The sequence below is a fragment of the Xiphophorus hellerii genome, chromosome 9 (genome assembly GCF_003331165.1).
Source record: "Xiphophorus hellerii strain 12219 chromosome 9, Xiphophorus_hellerii-4.1, whole genome shotgun sequence".
In the NCBI taxonomy this organism is placed as follows: domain Eukaryota; kingdom Metazoa; phylum Chordata; class Actinopteri; order Cyprinodontiformes; family Poeciliidae; genus Xiphophorus; species Xiphophorus hellerii.
In genome coordinates, this window is record NC_045680.1 from 5,974,753 (window position 1) to 5,985,516 (window position 10,764).

At 36.3% G+C, this 10,764-nt stretch overlaps 1 protein-coding gene across 3 annotated transcripts in view; it reads left to right on the plus strand.

Annotated features, from left to right (window-relative positions):
* Positions 1-9,761, plus strand: part of LOC116726161 (homer protein homolog 3) — a 58,444-nt gene extending 48,683 nt beyond the window's left edge. For all 3 annotated transcript variants that reach the window (XM_032572740.1, XM_032572739.1, XM_032572741.1), the window contains 3 exons: positions 2,241-2,351; positions 3,597-3,677; positions 5,805-9,761. In XM_032572740.1, coding sequence (XP_032428631.1) covers positions 2,241-2,351; positions 3,597-3,677; positions 5,805-5,990 — 378 coding nt within the window. In that variant the 3' untranslated portion in view covers positions 5,991-9,761. The remainder of the gene's footprint in view (positions 1-2,240; positions 2,352-3,596; positions 3,678-5,804) is intronic.
* Positions 9,762-10,764: the final 1,003 nt, after the last annotated feature.

Genomic DNA, 10,764 nt, shown 5'->3' on the forward strand with positions numbered 1-10,764 from the left:
ATACTTTGACTTCTTTGAATTCTGAAAGTATGAAAGAACTAAAACTACTACTATCACTAATCAAAACTAAACAATATTTAACTGATAATAACACCATCAAACCCACTCAAGTTATTCATTTATTATTATTTTAAATCATCATCAGGCAGGGATAAATAATAACTGAGTCGAACTCTTTGGCTGTGTTATATATACTTATTTCTCTATACTAATAGTGCCTGGTGCCCCGACTCTGAGGAATTATAATTCTACTAAAGTACAATATTTTGATGCCCTCATGCGTAACTTTATAATGTTATAGAGGCTGTTTCTATTCTAATCTAAAAACTAATTAAAACTGGCTAAATTAGACAAACAAAAAGTAACAAGGAAATAAAACTAAACCACAAAGACAAACTCCAAACTATTGCAACCCTGGTGTCGAGCTTACAAAATAATGTTATGCATTTCAACCTTTATCTGATTTAAATTGGATTCCCATTAATTGCTGCAGATTTAAACTATGTAAACACTTGGGATCCAATTAGTTGAACATCTTAAGCTGATTACTGCCACTTTGAACAGAACATATCACACTCCAGTCAGATCTGAGGTATCCAGAGCCAAGAGGGAGCCGAACCCCAACGCAGACTGTTGCTGCTCTGATTGCAGAGGCTTGAACGATCACATCGGGATGCCGAACAGAGCTGTCCTTGTTTTGTCAAGCTGTCACTCAGATTCTCTGAGATTTTCCATTAATATGTTAAACTCAGGGAACTGGGTCACACTGGGGGAAACGGTTTCCGTGGAAATCTTTTGCCAGGTCACGTCCCTCTATTAGAGGAATCTTCCAGGCGTCACTTCTGAGCCCACTGGCAGCAAAGCTGTTTTTCCACAAAGTAATTTTACTTGGTGTGAGTGTGTGTGTGTGTGCGTGTGGGGGTGTGTGTGTTGGGTTTTGTTTATCTGCACATTCAAAAGTGAAGAGGGACGAGATGAGAGGAAGAAAAGGAAAAAAGATGTCCTTGATTCTTCTGCAGATTGCACTGAAGAGTGAGGTCTGATGCTTTCAACTAAAAGATACTCCTGAATAAAAGATGTTTATCAGATGTGAAAATCACATCAATTACTTTCTTTGTGGGTGGATAAACCTCTGTTTGGTTCCAGTTTTTCAATTAACAGTAGTGTGTGTGACCGCAGGATTGGCCTTAAGATAAACACCTTTTTATTTCAATTCTATATAATTCACATTCACTCCAGCAAAATGTGATTATGGTTGATTTCACTGGTCATCAAAAACCAGTTTCTTCTTACATTTTGAAGGGTTATGCAAAAGTTGTGCATCATACCTGAGTTTTTAAAGCAGTGATATTTTTTATTCTTACAACACAATCAAGTAAAAATGTTTCATATTTATAAAGGATTTGAATTTAGGGTGCATTGATTTATCGGCCAGTCAATTTATCGGTCCGATTTCACTAATTTTTGGAGCTCAGTGATTGGCCAATAGTTGCATGTGAAGCCGATCTTATTGACTGATCTTATGTACCTCAGCAAAGGTCTAAAACTCAACCACTGAGTGATAGATTGGCCCACCAGCTCATGTCTGGATGTTTACAGATAACAATAGTCACCCCATTGTTACCAGCGACTTTATTGCTATTATTGCATTTCAGATAAAAAGAAATTATCGGCCAAAATCAAAATCAGCAGGTCAGGCTTTTTCAAAATCATTAATCGGCGATCAACCAGAAAAGTGCGATCAATACACCCATATTTGAATTATTTGTTTATTTGCAGCCTTTAATACATTTCTAATATTGTATAAAAAAGATTAAATTAGATATTTGCAGAATGATTTTTTTATCCTATTAATCATTAAAGAATAATTTATTGATGAATCGATAACTGAAATAATTGCAGCATAGTTGCAGCCCCAATCTTATCAACCTTCCTATAAGTTCACTTTCTTACTTGGATCTGAAGCAGAGCAGGTGATTTGGACTGAAAAATCACAAGTTGTCTTTGTTTTTATTTCGTTTTTTTAATTAGTTGTATACATTTATACTGTGTAGCCTGGTTTAACATGTTATCTTATGTTTGTTTGAATAAAGTAGCTCTTAAAAATTAGACATTACCTCTCGAAAATATTTACATTTAAGTCAAAGCCAAATAAAGAAAAAAGGTTTTCTAAAATCCCCCACATTTTTGTGTCTTCCGGTTGGTAATATTTAAATGTTTTTGGTGTTTTTGTGTTGCAGGTGGCTGACTTGGAGGACCAGCTGGGGCGTCCTGCTGCTGGTCAGTCGGCTAAAGAGGAGCTGAGTCGGTCGCTGGAGGAGCTGGAAGCCTCGCTGAGAGCCAAAGAGCAGGCAAGAAACAAAGTCCGCCCCCTGCACCGTGCGCTGTCCAAAGCTATTTGCCATCTCATTAAACGGAATCTAAGAGTGGAAATCCAGCCCATAAATACAACGACAGATATAATACTCTGCCAGCAGTGAGCTGGTTAGTCAAGCCTTCCTCTCGCTGTAGAAAAATCTCTTAAAACGTTCATAAATCAGCCACTTGTGGATATGTAGGGATAGAAAATAGCAAGTGTCAGCTTAATCAATTATTCTCTAAATCATGCTTGATGTTGAAAAATAGAATCATTTTTGTTCAATAATGATAAAAAACAATCTGGTAAGTAAATGTTTATCAATTAAATTGGGCATAAATCAAAAGGGATTAATGAGTTTTCTAGTTTTTAGCGTCATTAGAGATGCTGATTCCTCTTTAAATTAAACAGGTATTTTGTCCTGAAAAGATCTTAAAAATAGATTTCTATGGAATTACTGTTTATACCTGGTGAATATCTTTTACTTGTTTGGACCAAATCATATAAAATAAACTGTGTTTGCTTAAGTAAACACAACCTTTTGTAAATATTGTCTTTAATGTTCGATAAACATGCATATTAAGTACATTTAATGGAAAAAAGTAATAACACAGTCAAATTTGTCAAGCTGCTTTGCCATTACACATGGAAAATCTATTTCTATGTCGTTTTTGAAGTTGGTACGCAAATAATTTAATAATTTAATCTCTTTCTGCTGTGGGATGCTGCCACTGTTGGGGAAATATAAGATATCAAACTTGTTAACTTGTTTACTGTACTTTTAATGTTTATTAGCTCATTTTACGTTAAATAATATGGCATAATTAGACAGAAGTCTGCATCTTAAAATCCAAATATTTTTTTGGTTTGCTAGCTTAATATCACTGGCATGATGTTAGCTAGTTACTAATGACGCCAATGATGGTACGTATTAAACACATACAGAGTTACTTGGAAATAATAAAGCATTTGATGTTGGCATGTTGGTATGGGGGGGCCCAAATGAATATCCATTTAGGGCCCCAGAAAGGCTTGGGTCAGCCCTGGATAAACGAATGATAATTATTGAATAGAGGATAAAGGTGAGACAAAGAAATTCCAAAAGTTGATGTTTCTTTGGCTATTTTGTAGCATTTGCTGTTCGTGGTAGAAGTTTGGGAACCTCTGATTTAAATGACAGGTTCATGTTCTTATAGCAGGAGGCGGTGGCAGTGTTTTAAAATTACTAATATATTTCCAGGAGATTCAGAATCTGCAGTGCAGGAAAACAGATGTGGGTGAACTGGAAAAGGAGAAAGAGGAGATCATGCAGAGACTTCAGGTAAGTTGAATGTTGGTTTCATTTAAATTCAAGAGACCAATCAGCTGAACAGCACCTCATTATCCACTCATGCTTAATTATCCAACTTTAAAGTCTTTTGTGCTTTTCTAGTGGCAGTTTTGGTAATTTACCATTCCATTTGGAGCTAAATTTAATGTACATGTAAAATTAGAAATCATTTAGGTTTAATTAGTGCTTTTTCTCATAACAAATAGGGTCATTTTATTCCTGCAGTCAGATCATTTTCAGCCCTACAAAAGATGTTTGGTCTGTTTTTGCGTTTCCATAATTTCTCCTTATGTAACCCTTCTATGTTCGTCCAACAGGTTGACTTCCTGACAGTCACACTCAGGTTCACTGTAAGAAAAGAGAAAAAAAACAAGTTGGTGTTTAACATCAGTCCAGCAGCTTCTGCTCCAATACATTAAATAAAATACAATAAATAACCCTAAACAAACTACAAAGCAATAGCTCCCTATAGCAGCAGCTGACATTTGTAAAATTAAACATAGCTAAAATGGAGAACATTAATAATGATAATAGTTAAAAACATATACAAAACATAGCAAAATTAAAAACTCTGTCACATACATAGCGGTGTTTATAATTCATCTTGATGCTCTGGATGTATCATCCTCAAACCAGACGCTGTTGAACATTGAAAAGGGTAAAATAGATGGTTGACGTTTGAAGCCCCCTTGGATCTGAAGTGGTGAACTGATGCCTTCAAGGACAACAGATTAGCCGGGATTTCCTTATTAATGTCGAAGATTGTATCTGATGCATATTGCATAGTCTCTATTAGGTCGTCTAACATTCCTAGCTGTGGTGTCGGATATGAATTATGGATGATCGCTTTTGACCTCTGTAGTCCTTGTGTTCATTCCACAATTTATTCTGGGTCTTATTTATACACACTCACCTCATAAAGCGCAGCGCCATAAACTGTTTTATTAAAATTCCTTATAGAAGATTTTATAAAAACAGGTGTGCTCTGTTTTTATGCACCTTTTGCCTGCCTTATTTTTCTTAGATGATCTGATTCATCTTTAGGTACTATAAAAAATATTAGAACAGCACTGGAAATATTTCTCCAGTATCTCTGCTTTCAAGATATTTATATTATCAGCGGAGACGACATCACACAACTGGTGTGAGAAAGCAGTCGCTAACAACCTTTTACCATTATTTAAAATAGTTAAATTTGCTAACGACAAAAGGTCTTTAGCATCTCTATATTAGTGATTATTGCATTCAAAGTGGCTAGCTCTTTAGTTTGCAAACTAAATATTTAATTATGCAATTAAATATTTAGTTTTAAGGTAAATATCTACTTTGAAGCTAAACATTTAGCTTAGCTTCTAAGAATTTTGTTTGCTAATTAAATATTTAGTTCAAAGCTAAATTAGTAGTTTGGAGCTAAATATTTAACTTAACTAAATATTTAGCTTCATAAAATTGTAAACTAAATACTTGGTTTGCCAATTACTTAGTGTGAACTTAAACATTTAGCTTGTTAACTAAACATTTAGCTTGTTAACTAAACATTTAGCTTGATAGTTAAATATTTAATTTGCAAACTAAATATTTACTTTGAGGCTTAACATTTAGTTTGAAGCTAAATATTTAGTCTGGAGCTAAATATTTAGCTTGCTAATTAAATATATAACTTGTAGCTACATATTTTGTTTAAAACTAAATATTTAGTTTGTTAAATAAACATTTATCTTGATTATTAAAAATGTTAAATTTTTCAAACTAAGCTTTTACTTTGGGGCTTAGTATTTAGTTTGAAGCTAAATATTTAGCTTGCTAATATTGTAAACTAAATATTTAATTTAAAATTGACATTTATGCAGGAACATGGTGAAAAAGTGGTTTTGCGAAATTAATCCCCATTTTTTCTCTCTTGACAGCCTAAATAACCCAGATTATTTAGGCTGTTAAATTTTGACTGTAACTTTACAAACCGAATCTGTTATTGAATAGAGAGTCAAGAGTGGTGCGTCTTTATTTAAATGCCAGTTTTTCCGTCACCAGGTGATCTCTTGCTGTTTCTCGTATATTCAGTGATCAAAATGTTTATATCAGGGAATAATAAAAACCTGTTTCTCTTTGCTCAAATAGGATCTGGAGAGACGAAACACCGAGCTGGAGAGTCGTGCTCAGAGCGCTGAGAAAACGTTGGCCACGAACCTCGAGGAGCAGGAGCAAGCAGAGGTTGAAGTCCAGCGAATCATCGGGGTTCTGGACGTCAAAATCGGTGACCTGAAAGGCCTGAGAGAAAGTCTAGCAAAACTGGTGGATAAGTAGCCACAGCTGGATCTGGGATACATCTCCACAGTCTGTGCTCGTAGAGTTGAATCGGTGCAGCAGGACAGCAAAGATCACAGAGATGAGGTGGAAATCACACTGAGGCTGACCTTTTTCTGTGAGAATCAGTGAAGATTGACAGCTTTCTCAAAACCCTCCTGTCCTGTTTTATCATCTGCAACTGCTAACTAACCACTCTGAACGAGGAAGATCTGTCTGCTATGGAAAATAACAGCACCCTTTATGGCTTTTTGATGCTGCAGCTTTTAGTAAAGAATCACACCTGAGACCTCATTTACAAATACAAACAGACACATTTATACTCACTTAGTCTTTAAGTACCTTTAGGTGTTCATGAAAGATTCACAACAGCTGGAAATCATAACAAACCTGGATTGCTTTGCCTGTTCTGGAGCCAACATTCGAATGTGTAAAGAATGCACAGCTTTATGTGAACAAACACTGCAGTTGCTGCCACTCTGCTCTATCTGCAGTCTGTCCATTCATTCTAGTAGAGAACAAGCATTGCAGCGATATCAATAACCTAAACCTTCAAATTCCTCTGAACCCATCAAGAGAAGCCTGCCTTTTAAAATACCCACACTCATGTCTTCTGATTTAAATATTTGACCTCTTTTTTTGCTATTTAAGTTGCTTCCTTGGTAGTTTTACATTTCTTCATCAGTACACAATGAAAATATTGAATTAAAAGTACTCAAGGCGAACGATGAGTGGATAAAGTCCAACACAGTAGGTATAGACGACCCACGTAGACCTTAATTTGTTTTTGTCCTGCTATGATAGCTAATTGTCCAGTTCAAACAGTGACAAGCTGTTTAAACTCGAGGCTTCATTTTGAGATTTTGACTCGCATCAAATCACCTGACCTCGACTTTCCTCCCGGCGTGAGGTGAGCCCCTGTAGACGTACCATAGCTGCTTGTTGTTTCTGCGGAGGATATTTTCTTGCAAGACAACAGTGACCTGTCATTTTACTAGTAAATTAAAGAGAACTTAATATGCAAAATTCACATTTTGCACGTTTTTCTACTTTAATTTTGGTCTCAACTGCTTCAGAAAACAGGTCAAATGCTTAAATTAACCCCCAGCCAGGTTTTGGCAATAAGTTCATGTTTTTTGTTGTCTGGAAACCTCCTGATTGTTAAGTCATGATCAACGGACGCTGCTCTGTTACCTAACAACCTCAGCCAAGCCCAGCCCGTTACTTAGCAACCGCAGCTGAGCTCCAGCACGTTTGGTCAGCTGGTTTTACCGCTGTATGCGCTGTACAATGGCTGCTGGAAAAGAAAAGTGTTTTGTTGTTGACCGTTTAGTAAAATGTTTGTACAATGTTCAAAGACAGATGTATGAGGTGTTTGGGAAGATGTACGGCTGGAAAGAGACCCCAGATTAAATTAGAGACTATAATCCCCTTTTTCCTAACACTTTGGTCACCAGGAAGCGGTGACCTTTTGGACTCTGCCAACTGACTTCAGATAAGCAGAAGACAGTTGATAGATGAATGCCAAAAAGACAAAATAATCTTAAAAACTTTCAAAGTATTATTGTTGACAAAATATTAGCAAACCTTTAGGCATAGACTTGAAATACCTCGGTAAAGACAATATAGTAATGATCATTTTGACTCAGTGTTGTCAGGGAAATCAGAAATAGATTTCAAGTTGGATCAATACTGGAACAAAGGCTGAGGGTCTTAAAGCAAAACAACTTTGGCTACTTTCACAGAGCAGGCCTTAAAGCTGAAATCTGATCTTTTTTTGTGTGTGTGCACAAAAAGCACATTATAAATAGAATTATTTATTCTATTTATTAATAGAATAAATAATTAATTTATTCTATTAATTAACCGTAATTAGACTTCTGTGTGAATGTTTTACAAAGCGACCCACCTGCACAGAAGGAGAACATTGACGTCACACAGCAGCCCATTGTTTACTGAAGTAAAAATGGGTGGAGCCGTTTATTGATTCACTTGACAGTTTATTCAGCAATGCGAGCCGACGGTATCGTCACAAGATCATAACACAAAGGAAGCTAAAAAAAATGAAACACAACTAATAGCAACCACTTTTTGTGGAGCATTGACTATAGGGAAATTTGTTAGGATGCGTAGTCAGAGCCACGATTGTGATGTGATGCACTTCAGTGGAACAAACTTCATTTATGAATTCATAATTATAATTTCTTCAGCCATTGTTTATGTCCAGTCTGGCTTCTTCTGCTGCAGCTTTATGATGCATATCTCATGTTAATGAAGTAAAAGTCGGATAAAATGCAATGGGGTATGTATTTGATTTAGTACCAGTGGCTCAAATCAGATTTGTTTTTGGGCCATTCAGACTGCAGTGAAAAATTCAGATATACCGGTAGGCCACATTCGCCTGCTGTGTGGAAGCAGCCTAGGTTTTTGTTTCTCACCATTGGCCCTGCTCAATGTGACTGCATGTGCATGACTCATTTAATGACAGTGCCAACTCAAATTAGCATTTGGCAAGAAACATCCGTGAACTATCCTTTGAGATAAAAATCACTTCAGCATCAAAGGAAGGTCGTAGTCTGTTTTAAATCCACTTTATAAATGAAGCCTGTTAAGTAAAATGCAGAACCAAAGCTGCCAGCCTTTCAGCTTTATATGTTCATAGTAATGAAATTAATGAACCAAAATTAATAATGTGAAGCCTCATTGGCAGAAAATAAGGGAGAGCATCTTTTAGGAGGATTGCTATTTAGCACTATATTTAATGATTCTGGCCTGTTGCTTAAATGTTCGAGCTCATTGTGGTGTTATATTCTCCATGATTAGAAGCCAGAGTGGTAATTGAATTATCAAATAACCAAACAACAACCTGAGTGTGTGTGTAAAATAGAAAAGGACAGTGATGGCGCGGCTCTGCTTCCACCAGAGCTGCATGTATATATTTGAAGCGCTCGGGCTTGTCTGGACAGACCGTGAGATAACAGAGCCTTAAGGGTGTGAGTTACATCAGACAAGCGCCTCATCAAAATTCTACATGTGTGGTTCCAAGAAACAAGAGAAAGTGAAAGGTCTATTTTCTTATCTTGTAGTTTACTCTGAAGCCCACATAATATTAAATAAACGCCTGGACTCACGTGGTTGTAGAAATGCAGCATTTAGTTTTAAATCTTCTAGTTACTATTACTGATTCAAGTTACTAATGCTTACAAGTAGGGTTGGATCGATTAATGAAACAATCATCAACTAATTTAGTAATTGATTGTTATCTGGAGTAAATAGCCATTTATTGAGAAAACAGCAACAAAGAGCAGCAAAGGTACAAAAAATATAAACATTTTGCCTTTTAGATGTAAAACTTTCTTTGCCTGTAAACATGTTTTACACAGAACTCCTAAAGTGACATTTTTAGCTTCACTTGGTTCAAATTCTTTTAAAAAATCTCCTGTTAGCATTTAACATTCAGACAATGTCCCCTGAAAGCTGCCTAACGTTAGCCTGCTAACGACTGTTGGCCTGCCGACTGTTCCCAATAACACAATGTGTTTTATTAGGAACATTACGTTCCTTTCCCGAATGTTTGTCGGTGCCAAAAGTCAGCAAACAACGTTTTCCGGATATTTAATGGTATTTCATTTGTCCGGTTCGCCAAAACGTCAAAATGACCGGTACTAAAGAGTATCAAGACAAAAGTAATGATGATCCCCATAAATTTAAGGGATTCAAAATAAGAATAATAAAAGAAAAACGTCAGCATTTTTAAACATGCATTGTTTACAAAAAATACCTTAGAATCAGTGTCAGTATATTTTTACTAATCAAAAAATAACAGTTAACTATTTCTTCACTGTACATGCATTCCTTGTTACAAATGATCAAGCGTACGCTAAAGGAATGCAATTTTTTGTGTTTTAGGCAATAACATTTTTATTATTTTTTTTATTGGATTATTTATTTCCATCTTTTAAAAAAAACTAAGTGGTTAAATGAAATATCTGCAGAATGTGCCAATTTTTTTTCCACCCGATTAATCACCAGAATAATCGATTACTAAAATGATTGTTTGCTGCAGCCCTACTTACCTGCATTAATTGCCATGAGGCTGTGGAGATGCACCCAGTAGGAGCGTGGTCAGGGTTTGGACACATGAAGACAAACACCCTGGCCTCCAGCTCCCCACCGTCCACAGGCAGCAGGATCACACCAGCCAGCACATCAGCAAACTCGAGAGATGCAACAACTTGCTCCGGCTCCAAGGATCGCCAGCATAAAACTGTTTATATTTTATAAGAACTTCTCACAACTTGTTCTATTATTCATGTTCATCAATGCATTGCGCGCAAGAGCCGGGATGGGAAATCTGCAGCCAAAACTGGAAAGAAAACAATGTAACTCTAAAAAAAGTGTTGAATTTAAATTTAAGCTACAGCTGCTTAACAGAAGTCTGCATGAATCCGAGGATTTTTGTCTCACGTTGAATCACGTTGCACTTCATCATGTATCTGTGCCAAGTTTAGTTGTTTACGTTCGTCAGTATTCACACACACAGAAAGATTAAGCTTAACTTTATATACTTTGTGTTGCTCAACACTATTAATACCAATATTAGTAATAATTGTGAACTCAGCAGACATGCAGGACTGACGTCGCTACGGTAACAATGCCGTGAGCCCTGCAGCATCCCTTTACCTGCCAACCAATGAGACGCTGTATGTGAGCACACTGTAAAAACACAGAATCTCACAAAACCATTTTGGTCTTGATTTAGTGCAAATATCTT